This window comes from Pleurodeles waltl, chromosome 6 (assembly GCF_031143425.1).
Source record: "Pleurodeles waltl isolate 20211129_DDA chromosome 6, aPleWal1.hap1.20221129, whole genome shotgun sequence".
Lineage (NCBI taxonomy): Eukaryota > Metazoa > Chordata > Amphibia > Caudata > Salamandridae > Pleurodeles > Pleurodeles waltl.
The window spans coordinates 1136322052-1136343139 of record NC_090445.1 but is presented as its reverse complement, the minus strand read 5'-3'; the positions used below and the strand labels follow the sequence as shown (position 1 = coordinate 1136343139).

Here is a 21088-nt window from a genome sequence, read left to right as displayed (position 1 = left end):
TAATCAAGTAGATGCCTCACTGCAAGAATTAAGCAATAGGGTCACAGCACTGGAACGCCGGGCGGAGGATGCGGAGGGACGCACAAGGAGGAACAACATTCGCGTGGTGGACCTTTTAGAGGGAATGGAGGGTGAGGATGCTGTCTCTTATGTAGAAAAATTGATTCGTGATCTGGTCCCAGCAGACACTCTTACGCCATTCTTTTCAGTCAAACGTGCCCACCGCGTTCCGACAAGACCCCGGCCGCTGGGTGTGGGTCCAAGACCATTCTTGTTCCGCCTGCTGCATTTTGTAGACCGAGACAACATCCTGCGAGTGGTGCTCTCGCACCCTGTCCTCCAAGTAGCCAATGCTAAGGTGATGATGCTTCCAGAGTACACTATTACAGTGCAAAGGGATCCTACATGCCTGTGAAACGTAAACTACGAGCACTTGGCCTGACATACTCCCTCCTCTTCCCTGCTAGATTGAGCGTTGCAGCGCAAGGGACAACACATTTTTTTATACCCCTGAGGCAGTATGGGAATGCCTAGAATTGATAGATGTGGTCAACCAACAAGAATTAACAGCAGAGCGGGTGGAACAATGGAACCCGAAACCTTGCAGATGTAGGAACCGCTGACGCAGCGGACCATTCCCTGGACGACAGGGCTATACCCCAAACTTGGAGCAGATTATTCAGGAACAACGACGCGCACTGCAGACAGCTGCGGCTATCAGGGAGCCAATTACCATCTCAGATACTGACAAAAAATTAAATGGATCCGATGCAGGCAGTGACCCTATTGACGGAAATCTTTCAGACACGGGGTCCATGACCTCCCCTACTGTTACTCCTCAGATGGCGGACAACATGATTTAGACTTGGAATGATGCTGTGTTCTGTTTTCTCTGACACTTACTGTTCTTGTAATGTGGAATGGCTGGCTTGGGACGAGCTATGCGCTTTGCAGCTGCACTGCGTCCCTGGGCTGAACTTGCCTTCTCCCACTTAACACTTTGCCCCATGGGGTCTCCTGCGGAGCAATTGCGAATTTGCACTGAGCGGCTGCCCAGCCTGTGTCCACACATGAGACATGATGGGGCGCCGCCGCTGAGCCTACCGGCTAATTGCCCCCTCTTACCCCTTCACTTGCGGGTACCTTCTTTTCCCGCGCTAGTTGCGCTGAATAAGTGAGTTAGATAGTTCGGGCAGGTACCTGTTGTCCCTCTGCTGGAATGGTATTTCATTATGTTAATGCTGTGGCTGTTGTTTGTTTTTTACTGCATTCGTGGTTACTGACTGGTGTCTGGCCCCTACTGTACCCATCCCCTCCAGAGATTCATAGAGCATCCTGTAATGCTCGCTACTTTGAGAAGTAGTAGACTCAAAGATCCTCTTCTGAAAAGAGGACTCAGCACTTGGCTGTGGTAGAGAGGCTGCGCTGTCTTAATTATGCAGCTCATTCGGCACGCCCGCATGCTGCGGCTGACAGATCGGGCAGACTATTGGCCTGGTTGATTTGCCAAGAGCAGGAACGTACCCCTATTCTAGAGCTACTTTCGGTGATGGGTGGCACACTATACATGCAGGGTGAGATACATGCCGAGCTGACACGTAACTATGCCACCCTATACCAACCGAGGGTACCAGCGGAACTTGTAAACTGTATGGAGTTTTTCTCTCCACTTACACTGCCCTGCCTCACAGATGAACAACGGGCAGAATTAGATGAACCGTTAACCTTAGCAGAGGTGCAGGATAGCATAAACGCATTGGCCATTGGCAAAACCCTGGGCCCTGATGGTTTGCCACCAGAGTTTTACAAGGCATACTCCTCTATGATTGCACCTCACCTGCTGCAGCTCCTTGAAGAGGCCTATTCGGCTACATCCTTGACAGCATCCCAACAGGAGGCATTGTTGATCTCCCTCTCTAAGCTGTGCAGGAACCCAGTGGAGATGGGATCGTACAGGCCCTTGGCAATGCTCCATACAGATCATAAAATCCTGGCTAAACTGTTGGTGATGTGGTTGTCGCCAATGGTGCCTCGTCTGATCCATACTGACCAGAATGGTTTTGTACCAAAATGTAGCACTTCCCTGAACATTATATGCTTGTTCCGAGTGATGAGACACACCGTGCAGACCTGGCCTAATGCGGGTTGCCTGGTGCTAGGCTTAGAGAAAGCCTTCGACTCCCTGGAATGGCCCTTTCTATTTGCAGTGCTCCGCCACTTGGGTTTTGGACCAGGCTTTGTAAGATTGGTGAAGCTACTGTACATATGCCCGCAGTTCAGGGTGCGAACTGGCTCAGTTATCTCGGATCCGATTGAGATGGGAGGGGAACTTGGCAGGGTTGACCCCTAGCCCCACTGTTGTTCTTGCTGGGGACAGAGCCCCTGGCTGCAGAACTCTGCTGATTAGAAACAACCTGGAACATCCCATTAGGGGATGGTGAACATACCGTGTCTCTGTATTTAAGGGACATCTATACCATTCTGGAGGAAGTTGCAGATATTTTGCAACAATTTGCCTCATTGTCAGGGTTACGTGTTAACTGGGCGGGGTCGTGCCTTTTCCCTTTTAGTCCTGATCGGACAGATCTGGGTCTCACTCTATCGGGAGTGCTCACCCCCTGGTAGCCAAGGACGTTTCTATACTTGTGCATTAATGTCTATGACGGAAATCTCAAGAAAACAGTCTATTCGTGAACAAATGACCTTTTGGCAGACACTACTACTCTCTGTGATAGGGAGGATAGCGTTCCTGAAAATGGTGGTCCTTCCCTGTCTGCTATTCTGTTTCTCCAACCTACCACTGTATGTCCCGGCCAAATTTTTCAGAGAACTGGAGTCCAGAATTAGGGAATCCATTTGGAACAAAAGCCACTGTAGGGTGGAACTAGCGAAATTATACTCGCCTTTAGAAAAAAGCGGACTGGCAGTAGCGAACATGGAGCACTACTATCTGGCCTCCCAGCTGCAATGGGTGGCCAAATGGCTTTCTGGGTTTCAGCTGTTGGACACAGCGGCAGAGACACAGCCCTGGTCACTCTCTGAGATATTGCATCTGTTCCACCCGACTACACGGGCTAAAGCACCGAACCTGCTCCTGATGGATGTGGCTCACCACTGTTACTGTCGTAGTCATGCAGTTACTCCTTATGCACTGGCACTAACTGTACTGGGCACAATTCGCAGACCACGGTGCACGACCTCAGCAGAATTGGAGTTCTGCCAAGCTGCGGATATACACACGCTAGGGGATCTATATACTGAGGGAATGCTTACCCCATTTGATGCTCTGGTGGAGGAAACAAACCTCTCACCGGCAAAATTTGTACTACATACTTCCCTGATAACGTAGTTGACTAGACACTGGGGGGACATATCCGCGGAACCACCAATGCATCTTCTGATACAATACCTGCATGTTATGGGATACGGTAGCCATTTAGTACGTTAGCTCACAAACGCACTCCGCACACACACAATACATGACTGTTCCTTGCGGCGGACTGGCTGGGAAAATTACATGGATAGGCCTTGTATGGCTGGGGAGTGGGCAACTGCCTTGCATAGTCATGTTAACGTGCCACGTAATGCACGCTTCCGCCTGAACCAATTTTATATCCTACATAGGGTGTACCTCACACCGGCGAAGATTAAGCAGTACTTTCAGCGCACAGACGCAGCATGCCCTCGATGTGCGTTAGTGGCAGCCAATCTGCTACACATGTTATGGCCCTGTCCCTCATTAGGTACTTTTTGGCATGCAGTACTGGCGCAGCTGTCAGAATGCACGACACGCCCGCAACCGACCACATGGGAGGAGTGTACCTTGGGCCTTTTACCAGAGCTAAACAGCATAAAGCTTCAAAAACGTTTCTAGATCTAGGTCTCTTGACAGCTAAGCTTATCACCTAGAGGTGGAACTCTGCAGAACCCCCTTCGATAGAGGCATGGAGAAAGTAATTTGCGATATGGGCAGAGGCGGAAGTGGTGGCGCTGGTGAGAGAAGCCCACCTGGGGCTATGTAAATTTCCCTTGGCTTCTAACTGGGATGTGTTGTTGCCGGGTCTTCAAAGGAGAGAGTAGCGATTGACGTAGATATGGTACATGCGGTGAATACACCAGTGGAGGGGTGCCGGGTTAACTGGGAGAGGTGGATTGATAATATCCTGGCTGGGTGGTGCACTAGACACTCCCTTACTATGGGGAGTGGGGTTGGATATGATAATCATCATGGGTGCTTGCAAGGTGCGCCAATATGACTTAATTGAATAGCTGAGAATACCCACAAGGGCCTTTGGTGGGTGAGGGGTGGAACGGGAGATCAAAGGGTAGACACTAGTCACAGTTCTTGTTTTGTTACTGTATTGTTATTGATTATGAAAATTATGCTGAATCTTCTCTCCCTCTTTATATGATGTACAGCAAAAACCTAAAGAAAGAACACAATGAAGTATTATTTACTGTATGCTTATAACAGCCCTGTAAGCTGATGGCGTATGATACATTGCAAGCATTTATGCCATCATCAATTACAATAGTTGGAAAGCAAAGAACCACACAAATGATGCACCCCAGATGTTGTAACTCCAACCTCTATACAATAGCTAATTTACATGAGATGTATTTGTATTCTCTCTTTGGAAAAAAATAAATAATAATAGAGTCAAGCAAAAAAAAAATCAATGTTATAGTTACGTTTGGATGCAGAGTAGAACAGGGTCACTTCTGGCCTGATGGTCAAGGTCCTATGCTTCATTGGTATTCATTTATTAAGTATAGAAAGAACATATCACAATAGCTGAAACACATCTGGGAACTTTCACATACATGTATTGATGCTATTACTCTCATGTTATTTTATGATCACTCACTTTTATTGATGGAAAGGTGTGCATACATATTGCGGATGGTTTCATTTTTCCACTGTTTCATATTGCCATTATCGGGATTGCTCTTACATTGTGTATACTGCAGATACCTCTTTCTGCTATTCGACTATCTGAATTACCCCAACACCTGAACTAACATCTCTCACTTTCATAGCGCTTTGTTCTATCGACTTTCTAGTCCCAATCCCCACTCCATTATGGCCGACTTTTTCTTTTCCTTCTATTTCTCCTCTTCTTAGAAACATGGTTTCGGGTACAGAAGTGATAACTCACTGTACTTTGTGTGAATTAGTTGGCTCCTATGCTCTTTGTGGATTACTTTATGTCCATATCAGTCTATTTCACTTTAATAATCACGATTCGTTCCTGTTGAAGCTTTTATCTGTTTCATACATCCGTCGCTATTTCAAGATGGCCTCCAGCGTGGACCGCTTCTGGCCGTCACTGTGTCATTATGTTTTTTTCGCTATTTAAATACTCGTCTGAAACAGCTTCGACCGCGTATAGTGCATAACATGTAGCGAACTACCCCGGACGGAAGAACATAATATACAGTACGCAATGGGTTTTTTTCCTCTCATTTTCCAACTCAGTAGATACATGGGCATTAATCACAGAACCCAGAGCTACCACGGTTGTCTCTCCGATTACTATATATTCGACCTAATGCCGTACATAGTGTTACAATCACATGACTAGCACCATAGTTGCGGTTTATGTGTATATTTTTCTATTTTGACGATGAGATAGACTGCTTCAATTATGCTCGCATGAGGGGTGTGACTACTAACATCGAACCGAATTATATGCCACATTTGTGGGGGGTGAATCAAATGCCACCATGTATACAACCGGATACGCATGTATACAACCGGATACGGAGTGGTTCCCCTTATTATTATAATATTTATTTTTTCGTCAATAATATACTTTATTTTACCTCTTTTTCTAATCGTTAACCAGCAGTACTACATGGGCAAGGTTTCCTGACCTTGCTTTTATATTTTGCACGTACTGATTTTTCTATCTCCTCACTCGTAACACCAACATTAACGTTTTAGCTTTTGTTTTACAACACCTTATTTGTTGTGAGGTACTTTTTGCCTCCTTCCTGGCGTTTCTTATCGACACTATTTACACATATCCCAAATTAGTCCTGGCCACTGGACTGTCCTTAGCACCGCTTCAGATTATTTATACCAGTTCAACTACTATCAATCCCTAACTTCCTCATGATTCTTTTCTTGTTACCACGTTACCTTTGAGCGGTGACAACATTCCCATCTGTCCTTTTTATTTTTTGTGATTTTCATATTCCTTTCTTTACAGAGCACTAGGCTTACCATGGCCCATGTGAATTGAACCCTATTAATTTATATATCTACATATGTACCCTTGAGAAGACATATCTCTCGTACTCTACTGCGCAATAATTACTGGACGGGCTGAATTCCCCCTTTTTACTTGGAAAATTACGCTTCGTGACCGGACGTGCTTTACAGAGAAGCGCTAGCTTCGGAATCTTACTAATTCTGCTTACGTGCTAATGCAATGTTCTTTGGTTAGTGTAGTTCTATACAGATTCTCGTCTATACTATTCTTATATATTCTCTCTCTCTTTCTTTTATCAGGATCTAAAATTTACAAGTGTTTAAGACTGACGCACTTATGGTCTTATATTACTCTCTGATGCACTGCATAAGGATGGTTACTCTTTAACTCATATTCTTATATCCTAATGTTTGCATGTACTGCATCTCTCATATAAGTACTTTGATACACATGTGGGTGAGACACACTCCTTTATTACTCTCTTTTCTCTTGTTGTATTATTTATAATTGTTTTTTGTTGTTTTCTCCTCTACGCTGGGTGGTGGCTTATTTAATATCATCAACAACTATCTTCACATTTAGCCAGTATCTCATGTTCTATACATCTATTGCTTATACATTTGATGATTTGTATATCTTACAGCCTTGACAAAGTCACATTGGTGACGAAACACGTGTTGGCTGTCCACATAAACGTCTGGAATGAAGATATGTATGTAACATATGAACTGAAACTTTATTTCCTCTGAATAAAAGAAGACATTAATACACGGACTGAATAACAAAAAGATTTTTTTGAAAAAAAGAAGACTTGACAATATCATTGAGATCGGTCAGAGAGACATATATTCTGGACTTTTTCTCTTCATGTTCTTAACCTATAGTGTGCTATGGTTGTATTGTCTTTGAATTCATTATGTATTTTTAATGCATATTTCTACTTCTTGGTAGCAGGGTAAACAACCATTTAGCACCGTGGGTGGACCTCAGAAGTATGAGGTCACCACCTTTGTACGTTTGGACACTTATGGGAAGTGCAACTTGTGTGTATACCATTGCTACCATTTTTGTGTTTATGCATGCATTATATGTTTTATGTTAATTTGCACTCCTGTCCTTTGACTTATTTTGAAGAAGTACACAAATATACATAAACACGGTCCAACAATATCCTGATGGACAATAATAGACAGTAGACTCTTTCTTTACTAACATGACCTTTTTTGATGATAATAGAGACACCCTGGCTGCTGAATTATTTTCTTCCACAGCAACACAAATAAAGGCCAGTAGTGGCACACATACACAAGAGGGCCTTAAACAAAAATTATTTTAAAAGAGGTGCTTAATGCACATCAACTTACCATTAAAGATAAAAAAATTGAAGAAACGTAAGGCGAGATGATAATGATTATCGAAATGGTCGGATTTTTACTTTTTCTCTCAAATTTGATGACATTAAAACCAACACTCAGTCCAGGACTGGCGACAATAACGTGTCCGCTTCCAACAGTGTGACAGATGTTTCCAGCATTTCCAGTGGAGGTACTGACACACGAGAGGAAGGCACTCATGGTATAGGTAATACATGTGGGGAGAACAACTCTTCTTCTTCTTCTTCTGTTTTATTGGAACTAGAGAGATACAAAAAAGGCACACAACTTAGGTACAATCCAAACACAAAACAAGGAGTGGGGGGACATAAAGGACACAGAAAAAAGGAAGGGCGTAACCACCAGATCAGCATCACGCAGTTCAAGGACCTAAACATAGGTTCGCAAAATGTTGTTACAGATACTGTTGAAGGCGCTACTAATCATCCTGATACTGTGCAAGTCATCAACCTGTCCGACGTTGAAATGTCAAGTGATAAAATAAATGTTCTTAGCAGAGGTCTAGGCTTTTGTCTTACTTCAAGACCGGATTATACCAATATACATATAGATCTTTTCAAATTCATCAGACATCTAAAACTACGCAAATACTTTATGGATAAACCCAACTTTCAAAAGGGGCCCGAATGTCAGTTTGCCAAGTGTAATAAAACTATCAAGGACTTACAGGACATACAAATGGTTTTGTCTTTAGAAAACACGGTGACACCTAATATATTGAGCATTATGGAACATATAGATAGCCAACCCTCTCTAGACTCAGATAGTGGTTTGAAACCAAAATCTCGTTTCACCCCTTCCTTTCCTCCAGACAATCACATAGATACTTTCTATGAGGCAGTATGTATGGACCTACATCGTCTTGAAGACAAACATCTAGGACGCCATTTTAGACATACTGACAATCCTAATGTTGGGGAAAGATTAGCCTTAAAAACACTAATTCAAAATAAGGACATTGTGATTAGAGAAGCAGACAAAGGGGGCAACATCGTTGTGATGAACAAGAAAGACTATATGACTGAAATTGATTGACAACTAAAAGATGACAAAGCCTATTTACACCTTAAGGGCAATCCATTAATGGAGACTACAAATACAATAGAGAAACAGCTTACTCACTAGAGGGATCTTAGCTTAATCACTGACCTTGAGTACAAATACATGCTCAACACTGCAACGCGAGCTCCTTTCATTTAGGTATTACCTAAGGTCCACAAAGCGGGCAAGTTTCGCCCAGGCTGACCTATCATTTCAGGGATTGGTTCTCCTACGGAACATATTTCCGGGTATATTGACACATTTCTAAAACCATTGGTATGCAACTTACCCTCGTGTATTCAAGATACCTGAGATTTACTTCGTCAATTGGAGGATGTAGAATGGACAGAGGAATGCAAATTTGTAAGTTTTGATGTTAACTCACTACATGCATCCATCCCTCTGGCAAAATGTTTGGAGGCTATTACTTACACACTATACAAGAGGGATGCAACCCTTTATGAACACACACAGTTGCTGCTTGATCGTATACGTCTGGTTCTGGATAATAACGTATTCTTGCATAATGGCGAATGGTACAGACAAGCCCAAGGTGTAGCAATGGGGGGTAAATTTTCACCATCGTATGCAAACCTATATATGGGTCATTTCAAAGGTGACCATCTTTGGAATAGCTGTCCTCAAACTATTCTACAGCACATCTTATTTTGGGGCAGGTACATAGATGATATACTGGTAATTTGGACTGGTCCTGATTCGGATTTGGAAGTTCTTACCAAACATCTCAATCAAAACTCCTACAATCTCTTCTTTCACATCAAGTAGGCACATTCAGTATTGATTTTCTTGATGTAACGCTGTATGTGGTGGAAAATAAGATACTATCTAAAATGTATAGAAAACCAACAGCTTGTAACTCCATCTTGCACGCTTCCAGTGCACACCTTAGTTCACAAATCAACACAATCCCCTATGGGGAAATGTCCAGAACTAGACGTAACTGTAGTGATGATGGGGTTTGCAACCAGGAGTTGGATCTCTTGGAAACACGTTTCAGAAATAGGGGATATCCCAACCATGTACTTTCCAAAGCTAGGAAACGTGGCATGGCTGTGGAACGCAGGGGACTATTAATTCGAAAAAAGAAACGGATCAATTCCAAAGGAACCAAGTTGACCATTATAACCAGATACAGTACAACGAGCACTGGAATATATTGCATTCTTAAAAGACATTGGCATTTGTTACAAATGGATACCACCTTGAATAAGGTCATAAACAGGAAATCTTTGTTAATACATAGCAGAGGCATAACTTTAAGGGACAAGCTTTGTCCCAGCTATGTCACACCTGAGACACAGGGGACATGGTTACCTGTAGAACCTAAGGGATTCTATAAATGTGGGGGATGCATCTCCTGCCAATTTGCGTTACATAGGACAACTACATTCTCCTACAACACCATAGAGGTGCACCACTTAAAGGAATTTATTATTTGCAACACCAGATTTACAGTCTATTGCATTATTTTTTTTATGTGGCAAATATATGTGGGTAGCACTATCCATCCACTCAAAGAGCGGATACAGAAACATATTAGAGCCATCCGTAATGCCACTCCCAACTATCCTATAGCTGTACATTACAACAACACACATCACAACACCGAAGTGCTTAACATAACATTTCATGGCATCACACATGTTTACAGTCATCCAAGGGCTGGGGATCGAAACAAAGAACTTAGAAAACAAGAAACCAGATGGATTACTAAACTACGAGCTGTAGAACATGGTCTAAACATTGACAGGCAATTGTATGTATTCTTGGATTGACGTGTTATATGATAAATGGAAAGTATAATTATTATTTTTGGACTGACCTTATTTATAACTAGTGTTATTACTGTTTACTTTGGTATTCATCTATTAAGTATGGAATGTACATATCACAATAGCTGAAACACATCTGGGAACTTTCGCATACATGTATTGATGCTATTACTCATGTTATTTTATGACCACTCACTTTTATTGATGGAAAGACGTGCATACATATTGCGGATGGTTTAATTTTTCCACTGTTCCATATTGCCATTATCGGGGGTTGCTCTTACATTGTAGATACCTCTTTCTACTATTCGACTACCTGAATTACCCCAACACCTGAACTAACATCTCTCACTTTCATAGCACTTTGTCCTATCAACTTTCTAGTCCCAATCCCCACTCCAATATGGCCGACTTTTTTTTTTCATTCCATTTCTCCTCTTCTTAGAAACATGGTTTTGGGTACAGAAACAATGACTTATTGTACTTTGTGTGAATTAGTCGGCTCCCATGCTCTTTGTGGATTACTTTACGTCCTTATCAGTCTATTTCACTTTAATAATCACCATTCGTTCTTGCCGAAGCTTTTATCTGTTTCATACATCCGTTCCTATTTCAAGATGGCCTCCAGCGTGGACCGCTTCTGGCCGTCGCTGTGTCATTACCTTTTTTTCGCTATTTAATTACGTGTCGGGAACAGCTTCGACCGCGTATTCGGCATAACATGTAGCGAACTACCCCATACGGAAGAACATAATATACAGTAAGCAATGGCCACTCCCATGGTATTTGCGCCAGAAGAGCTTCTTGGCTTCTCCTTACAGGCCTAAAACCAGAGGCCCAATACAGGATCATGAATCTCCCCTTCACAGGAAACCTGCTGTTTGGAATCACGCAGATGAGGAAATGACCAAAATGAAATCTGAGTTGGACACGCTGAATGCTGTGGGTCTGGAGAAGGGAAAGGTATTACAATGGAGATACTGGCCTTACAGTAGGCATTTTTCTAAGCAGAGGGTTCAAACCCCATGGTGGACTCAATGCCACCAACAATAGGCATGATTGCATTACCATCCCAGACAGCCATCCATAGCAGAGGATCTTAACAACCATCCGCATCCTCTAGCAAACAAACAACAAAACATTGGGTCCTCATGTCCCCCATCTTCGTTACCCGTTCCGGTGGGGGGAAGCATTACAAAGTAACTGGACAAGTGGCACTCAATTACAAGAGACAAATGGGTCTTAAATATTGTTCACGCTGGTTACTAACTTCAGTTCAAATCCCCTCCTCCTGCATGTACCATCATCAAGACCTCATGCAAAAGGAAATCGACATACTGCTGTAAAAGGAGGCCATAGAGGAGGTGCCACACCATCAAAGGGGATTGGGAATCTACTCCTGTTATTTCCTGGCAAGGAAAAAAGGTCCAAAGCAAGAATTCAGACCTATTCTGGACCCTTCTTCACTAAATCTACCCACAGTTACACCAAGGGGACTGGATGTGCTTGATCGATCCACAGGATGCGTACTTCCACATCCCGATAATCACAAAACACCAAAAGTTTCTATGCTTCAAAGTGGGATTGCACCACTTTCAGTACAGAGTACTACCCTTCCGCCTATAGTCTGCCCCCTCAAACGTTTTCAAAATGCATGGCCGCGGGCGCAGCAGACTTAAGGAAAAAGAAGATACTTGTCTACCCATACTTAGATGATTGGCTCATGAAGAGTTCCTCCCAATCACAAACAAGAGAAAATTTTTGAGTCTGTATTGAGATGCTACAAAATCTAGACCTCTGCATCAATTTTATAGAAGTCTAAAGAACATCCAACACAACAGCTTCACAACCTGGGGGCTACATTGGATACTGTAACCGTAAGAGTGTGTCCTTTGGAGGAGAGACTATCATCAGTCAGTCTGAAGTGTCACAATCCCCTGAACCCTTCACATCCATCTGCGAGACAGATTGCTTCGCTACTGGGATCAATGGCCTCTTGCATTTCCATAGTTTCTCGCATGAGACTTCACATGAGACCTCTACAACAGTGGTTCCCAGCCTTTTGACTTTTGTGGACCCTCACCTTTTCATTACCGGAACCCATGGAACCCCACTGAATCATTATTGGAATCCAGGAACCCTCCACTGACTCATTACTGAAAGCTGGGGACCTAATCTGTTAATCTTATTTAATTTTCTAAGCAGTCGCGGACCCCCTAAGGAGGCTTTGCGGACCCCCAGGGGTCCCCAGACCACAGGTTGGGAACCACTGCTCTGCAACAATGTCTAGAGGATCAATGGAACCAGTTTTCAGATCACTGGGAGGACAAACTGCTCCTCTCGAAAGCAGCAATCCAATTACTGCCATAGTGGTCTCAACAACAGAATTTGCTGGCAGGAGTTCCCTTTCACTTGGATCCTCCAACACAGACACTGATCACAGATGCCTTGTTACAGGGTTGGGGAAGCTCACATGGATTCCTTTCAGATTCAGGGAGTGTGGTCGAACAAGGAAAAGAATTACCACATCAACATGCTAGAATTTAGAGCAATTTATCTGGTGCTAAAAACTTTTCTTCTATCTATAATATCATTCTTTCTTCTTGTGCAAACCGACAACATGACTGCCATGTATTATCGAAACAAACAAGGAGGTACTCAATTCTCGCCCTCTACGTCTGGAAGTTCAGGCCATTTGGACATTGCTAATAGCCAGGAACTTAACAATAACAGCCATTCACTGTGCCAGGAGCCCAGAACACTAGCGCAGTCTCTCTGTTAACATTTCCATGAAAATCACGACTGGATCCTACACAATGACATTGTGCATGACATCTTTCAAGAATGGGGCCACCCACAAATAGACCTGTTTGCAGATGCTAACAACAAAAAATGCATTGACTATGCATCCAGGTTTTACTAAGCAAGATAACTGGGTAATGCCCTTTTGATAAGTTATAAGTTGGTTAGGGAAGTTTCTCTACACAGCTCTATTACCTCTGCTGATTCCAACAGTGATCAAAAAACTGTACAGGTCCAAGACCGGAATGATCTTCATAGCACCAGAATGGCCTCGCCAGTGGTGGTTCATGAACCTTCTCCACCTATCAGAGAGGCCACACACAAGGTTGCCGTGCATACAGGATCTTGTTTACAAGTTTGGAGGACAAATTCTACATCCCAACCTCTCCTTCCTGAACTTGACTGTATGGCTCCTGAATTCCTTCAATATATGGACATCCAGGGCTTTCAGAGGAATGTAAGCCCATTCTAAAGGAGTCCAAAAGAGCTTCCACCAGAAAATTGCATGCTTTTAAATGGAAGAGGTTCTATTTATGGTGTGTCCAGAACGATATCCATCCTATTTTATGTCAAAAAATGTAATTCTACTGTATCTCCTTCATTTAGCAAAATCTGCTCTACATTTCTTTTCCATTAAGGTACATTTTGCAGCTATAACAGCTTACAGAAAGTCACCCTCTCAGGCCTCTTTCTTTAACATGCCAGTGGTCAAGGATTTCTTGGAAGAGCTAAAAAAAAGTTTCCTCTGTTTAGGTCTCCCTCTCCTCTATGGGAACTTAACCTTGTCTTTTCAAAACTCATGGGTCCTCCTTCTGAACCAATACATAGATCCTCTTTAAAACATATTATATGGAAAGATGCTTTTCTAGTTGCCATTACTTCAGTCCATGCAGTCAGTGCAATTCAGTCTTTTTGTGCAAATGAACCATACATGTTTTTTTATTCTAATAGGGTGGTCATGAGAACTCATCCTAGCTTTCTCCCCACAGTGGTATGTGATTTCCACATTAACCAAACTATTTCACTTTCTGCCTTCTTTCTTAATCCCTCTACTCCAGCCGAAAGGGCCTTACATTTATTAGATGTTAAAAGAGTATTAATGTTTTATCTGAATAAAACAAAAGATATCAGAAAGTGAAATCTCCTTTTTGTCAACTGTGGTCCAGTGAGAACAGGCATGGCTTTATTCAAAGAGACCATTTCTAGGTTTATAGTTTCCTGTGTACTGTTTTCCTATCAGTTAGCCAATAAACACCTACCTGCCAGAACTAAAGCCCATTTGACCGGAGGTGCAGCAGCGACAGCTGTCCTAATAAGGAATGTACCTTTTTCTGAGATATGTAAAGCTGCAATTTGGAGATGTGTACATACTTTTACTAGGCATTACTGTCTAGAGTCAAACTCACAAGCAGATACCTAAGCAGGGCAGGCTTCTTTAAGGAATCTTAATCGATAACAGTCACAGCTGCTATTGCTTGGTTCTTCTACAGGTTTGTGGAATGGACTTCCTATTCTATTCAGTGCTTATGACTATTGATGAGGATCCCCTGGAAGAGAAGGAAAAGTTTATTACCTGTAATTCTACTTCTCTTGCAGGCAAGTCCTCATCACATAAACAACCCTCCCACTTCCCGGATGACACTTTATTGCAATTCTTGCACTCTTTGTGGTACCGGACTCTGTCGCTGTAAAAAATGAGCTGACCCAACTGTCAGCTCTGACGCAGGATGGGATACATGGGGTCCTGTGAGGTCTTAAAGGCTCAGTGCAAGTTTTCACTCTTGTGTTTTAAGTGTTAGTCTATTGGCTAAAAATGTCTCATATTTCCTTTCATTTTCCTTTCAAATAAAGGTTGTGAAACAGGCCTATGCTCTTTTTTTCTGTGTTTAACAGAAATAACTTGCTGATTACCTATTGATCTAAAATGAAATTTCAATGTAATTTAGACGTTTTCAGTGTTTTATTATAGTCTGCCTATAGACACATATAAATGTAGTATTTGACATGTGCTCTGGGGTCCCTGCAGATAGGTAGGACTAGTCAGTGCTTATGACTCTGATGAGGATTTCCGTAGAAGAGAAAATAGGATACAGGTAAGCCACTATTCCGTCTCTATGTTTGCACACTAGGAAAACACCTTGAAAATTCAATTCAGTGGCATTTGCAGCACAATGTAAAATAGCAATTTAAAAATAATTATATTTCTCGCTGCAGATTTTACGAGAATGACATTCTGCTGTAATCTTAGTCACATGAAGTGTCACATAACAGACCAAATCTTTGTCTTCTTAAAGGAAAGGCCATAGGAAATGGCATTATTGTCAAAGTGTAAATCTTAATGATGGTTATGGCCTTCTCATCAGCTCTACTGCCAACCCTCAAATGTTACTTTGGGTGTGGCAATATACTCGAGTCCCTTACATCTTAGTGAAGCGGCAAAAGCTATGCTCAAATCGACTGTGATATAACGTGACTTGGTAGGATCAGCAAGCACGAAAAATAAAAAACTCAAATCTTATATTCTTGTTACATTTTTCTTCCTCCTAATTCTGTGATTCGATTGTGACGTTACCGAATGTACTCTTGAGAGATGTCGCAATTGTTTAGGTCCTAGAATTCAAAGCCTACGTTCTTGACCACTGCTTATTGCGGATCCACAACACCCCCTTGCTTGTGGATAATGTTTTTCTTCGGTGATTAGTTACAGTATCTTACTTTGTCAGTATTCACAATATATGTGTAAGGGTTACGAGCTTGGGCTAAAACAGTACAAATGTACATGGTTGACAGCAATTGCTCTGTTTCATTCCCTTCTATGTTAAAACTTTACTGGTCCCTGTGTTGTTCTTTGCCTATGTTTCAGTGCAATCTATTTCTTAAGACAGAAAATTTCTCTCAAAAGCTTGGTTCAGTACGGACAGCGTCGTTTTCAAGAATTTTTAATATATTTGGGATGGCATTTGAATATTGCATATCCTCTGCTGTAAAATCAGAGGAAATAAACGCAGGGCAGGGCTGCTGTTACAGACTGATGAGTTTTCTAATTTATCCTTCATTTTAACACTAGGATCTCTCGTGCCAGTAGTCCACAGTAGTAAGATTTTAGGGTTTTGGAATACGTTAGAACGGGTTACCAGCGAAAATAATGCTCCTCAGAGATTTCATTCAGACTCCATTAAGGTCGAAGAGTGAGACTTTGCTCGTAAGGTTGAGGCTGACTTTAGGAATGTGAAATTGTGTTTCAGATTGTGAAATGGCGCGCAGAGCGTGAGACTGTGTTCTAGTGTGAGACTCATACCTAATGAGTGAGTGTTCTAGAGTCTAGGAGCCTCGCACTTAGCAAGAGAGGCTTGATGTGTCTGGTAGTGTGAGAACAGTGGGCGCTTGTCTGATTGAAAAAAAAGAAGTAGCCATGCTGCCTAGTGCTAAAAAATCTGAGTTAGTGGGAGTTATTTCGTTTTGCAGCTGTTACATGGCGAAGACTGGTCTTCGGACGGTTGATGTGGTCTGAAAGCGCAATCCACGCCAACTACCTGTTTATGACGAAAATGTGTATGTTGGGTTTGTTTTCAGATAAGGGGGATATGATGTGAGTGGCTGGTTGCGATGCGAGGATTAACGGCATGCAGTGGATGAGTAACCTACTTTATTCTTCCCCCCCTTCAGGACATTCCTACGAGAACTTGCCCTCATGGGAGAGACTCAGGAGAGAGAGCGAGTCCTGGCCCACTTCTCCCAGCGCTATCATCAGTCCAACCCGGATATGATCTCCTCTGAGGGTGAGATGCTTGCTACCTGCCGACTCATGGTTGATCTGTTAATCATGTTTGTTAGAGGACGCATGTCCAGACATGTACACCCGAAATTAATAAGACGTCACCTCGCTGTTCACTTGAGCTGAAAATATGTTGCTGATTATGGCTGAGTGCACTACCACTTGATAGATACGCAGAAAGAATTTGCACCGCATACATCGGTTCACTGTTGAATGGGTTGTTTATACACTCGTGCAATCATTCTTTAAACATTTTACATGTGTTGGTTTATTCCACTGAACTTTGTACTATTCAAATGATGGGTTCCCTCTCTCCTCCCTCAAGACGCTCACACTCTTAAGCCGGTAAAACTTCTGAAGTATTTTTGTTTAAAAAAAATAATCTATTTGAAGTTTTGCATTGTGCATAACAACTTAACAGCGTCAGGTTTCTTTATAAACTGACGAAAAGTAACACAAACATTTATAATTGTTTGTATAGTGAGAAGAGGACACAGGTTTTACTTGTACGAGCGATAAGTAATAGTTCAGCAAATTTAAATTCACCATTTTAGCACAGCTACCTAAGTAAAACATACAAGAGTATAAATAAACTATCAGAAGAAACGTGAAAGCAAAATAAAATTCATTCGAGGTCTACTAATAAAAATGGCGATGCCCGGAAACTATGCACAAAACAAAGAAGAGTATAAAAAAATAAAGAGAAGAACTAAAACCATAAAGAAACTGATTTGACAAACTACGTAAAGTAAATGTGAAAGGTTATAACTTCAAAATGCCTGATAGAGACTGTACATTATCATACATTTTAAAAATACATTACGGCAAAACACATAGGGGGTCATTCTGACCCTGGCGTTCTATGACCGCCAGGGTCGCGGATGACTGAAGCACCGCCAACAGGCTGGCAGTGCTTCAAAGCCCATTCCGACCGCGGCGGTAGCGCCGCCATGGGGATTCCGACCCCCTTCCCGCCAGCCTGTTTCTGGTGGTTTTCACCGGCAGGAAGAGGATGGCGGGAACAGGTGTCCTGGGGCCCCTGGGGGCACCTGCACTGCCGATGCCACTGGCATGGGCAGTGCAGGGGCCCCCTAACAGGGCCCCAGCATGCTTTTCACTGTCTGCTTAGCAGACAGTGAAAAGCGCGACGGGTGCAACTGCACCCGTCGCACACCTGCAACACCGCCGGCTCCATTCGGAGCCGGCTTCAGTGTTGCAGGCAGCTTTCCCGCTGGGCCGGCGGGCGCTAACAATGTTAGCGCCATCCGGCCCAGCGGGAAGGTCGGAATGGCCCCAGCGGTCTTTCGACCGCGAATCGGCCATATGGCGGTTCCCGCCTGGCGGGCGGCGACCGCCGCCCGCCAGAGTAGGAATGAGGGCCATAATGGCAATACGTCACAACAAATACCCAGCAGTCTCCCGCAACACTGTATAGTCCCATAACCCCGATCCCCTTTGCAAATGGGATGAGTCCAGCTGAAGAAGAGTGCACATCGGCTTTTCGACTGTTCCCTCTAACCCCCTATTCTTCTGCCTCCAGCAATCCAGCCGCCCCCAGGACCTCACTTCCCACACCACTCCACTAACAAGAAAGCAACCACATGAAACAAAAGAAAAGAAGAAAAAACGCTGTACCGCTATTAATCAGAACAAGTCTGACACCGCCGCTTTCCACAGAAGATCTCGGGGACCAGGTGGTGACAGCTCAGTGTCCAGGCCTGGAGCACCTTTCTACATCTCGTGAGTCCTCTCCCCCCCCCACAACCGCCCTGGCCCCCCGGGGACCCAACTGGTGTCTATAGTTCTGGTTCATTCAGACATTCCACCAAACCATCCCATGCACGTGCCACTTTAAGGGAGCCACAACCCTCTTCGGGCCGCCTTCCATATCATTGTAATCTTGTGTCACGCCAAGATCAATGCTGAGTTGGCGTATCTAGATGTAACCTTATGTTTGGCCAGGAAAGGGAACCAACCTAGCAAGCAAGCAAGGTCCTGAGGAGCATTGTATACTACGCACGTAATCTCAACGTCCTCCCAAAATCCAGAAAGGGAAGGACATGCCCAAACCATATAGAATATTTCAGCCTCATTTCCCCACGCCGCGGGCACACTGCTCGGCTGCCCAGTAGAACTTGTTCACTTTTCCTGGAGTAAGATATGTCCCGTGCAGGAAGTAGAAATTAATAAATTTAAATCGGCATTCCTGGACACTTTAGGAACCTGATTTGGTTGGAAGTCCATCAAGTGTGTAATTATCTCTGCTATGACTGGTGTGAAGAAGCATGTGACCGACTGCCTTATGTGTACCAGTTGTGCATATAGCATGACAGATTTTGTGCATAGGTGTTTCAGCTATTCCAGCCCCCACTGTTTCCTGATCTCTGCAGTCACGGCCCCATGCAGCAGAAAATACCTCCCCTGGAGATCATACTCAAATTGAATGTCCTCATATGTGAACATCTCCACTGTACGATACAGGTCTCTTATCCACGCAATGCTAAATGCGGCCCATCGAGTAAGGCCTCTCCAGTCCCCCAAATGGGGCTGCGCCTCCAGCCTCTGTAGTGGTGTATCAGGGAAATACCGGAAACTCGTCCGGGTATTCTGCAGGCACTACAACCAACATTGTTTTACAATCTGGAGTTCCCCCAGGTTGTCCTGTAGTCTTTTGCCTAGGACTGAGGAGGAGCCGGAAGAACACATATGGCGGAGGGTCCCCCTCACTCTCCAGAGTCTGTCCACTCACCACCTATTGCGTACACCAGTGCATCTACATTTCCAAATGGTAAGCATCAAAGTGTGGGACTGCCAGGCCACTGTCCTTGACCAGACGTTGCAATTTGGCCATCGCCACCCTGCACCTGCCAGAGCCCCACACAGACGAGATCGTCAGAGAGTCCATGTCTTGAAACAAATCATGGAGTATCACTATGGAAAGAACTGGAAAAAAATACGGAAGCCGGGGAAGAGCAACTGTCTTAGCAACGGCTATGCAGCCTGCTACCCAGATCGGTAGAATTTCCCAAAATTCGATACTGAACCACAAAGCCCTAAAGCCACCCCCACGTTGCCCTTTAGTATGTCCTGTGTGTCATGGTATATATTGGCTCCTAGATACCGTAAGCAGGTGGGCTCCCATTTCAACCCCCAGGGGGCAGACTGGACCCGCGCACATGGAGGAAGAAGGTAGACTTTTGCCAGTTGACTCCCAGACTTGACACAGCCCGAACGGATCCAGTGCAGCCACGCTCATGCCGCATCCCCAGCTGCATCTTTAAGGAATAATAGCATATCATCGGCATATAATGCTATTTAAAGCGTCAAGCCACACACCTGCTCAACATTATAACTGGTCACCAGTCTCAAACTGCAGGCCAGCGGTTCAGCCGCCAACACGAAGAGCAGTGGAGACAGCAGGCAACCCTCACAAGTCCCACAGCCCATCTCGTATTCGGCAGAGATCACACCGTCTGGCCGTACTGTAGCCACGGGTGCGAACACAGACGTTTACTCTAACTTACAAAGCCTCAGTCCAGCACCATCATTTCCAGCACCCTACACTGAAACTCCCACTCTAGACTATCAAAAGCCTTCTCTGTATCCACTGTCATGATACCTGCCATCCTTCAATCATAAGAGTCATCAACCAACAGTGCCAATAGCCTGCGGATATTTAAACGCTGTCTTCCGGCCTGGTATAAACCCTGCCTGATCTGTGTGTACCAAGCAAGGTATGTAAGGCAACAGCCGTGTTGCCAGTATGCAGCTTAAGATCTTATAATCAGTATTTTGCATTGATAAGGGTTAATATGCCTTCACATCATGGGAGAGGTGGCCTATTTCAATAAGGGGATCACCAGTGCCTCGCAGGTGGAGCCAGGAGATAACTGGAATTATGCGCCGCCTTATAGACCTCCACCAACTTAGGGGCGGGGGCCTCTATAAACTTGGCATAAATTCGACCAATAGCCCGTTAAAGCCCTTCCCGTGGCCCAATGCTTCACTGAGGCTTTGATCTCCGATAGCTCTATGGCCACACCCAGTGCCAGGACCTTCTCCCTT

At 43.9% G+C, this 21088-nt stretch overlaps 1 protein-coding gene across 2 annotated transcripts in view; it reads left to right on the top strand.

Annotated features, from left to right (window-relative positions):
• The window catches only part of PSD (pleckstrin and Sec7 domain containing), an 841983-nt gene that overhangs the window by 414783 nt on the left and 406112 nt on the right, over positions 1 to 21088 (top strand). For both annotated transcript variants that reach the window (XM_069240342.1, XM_069240341.1), the window contains one exon: positions 16915 to 17027. In XM_069240342.1, coding sequence (XP_069096443.1) covers positions 16915 to 17027 — 113 coding nt within the window. The remainder of the gene's footprint in view (positions 1 to 16914; positions 17028 to 21088) is intronic.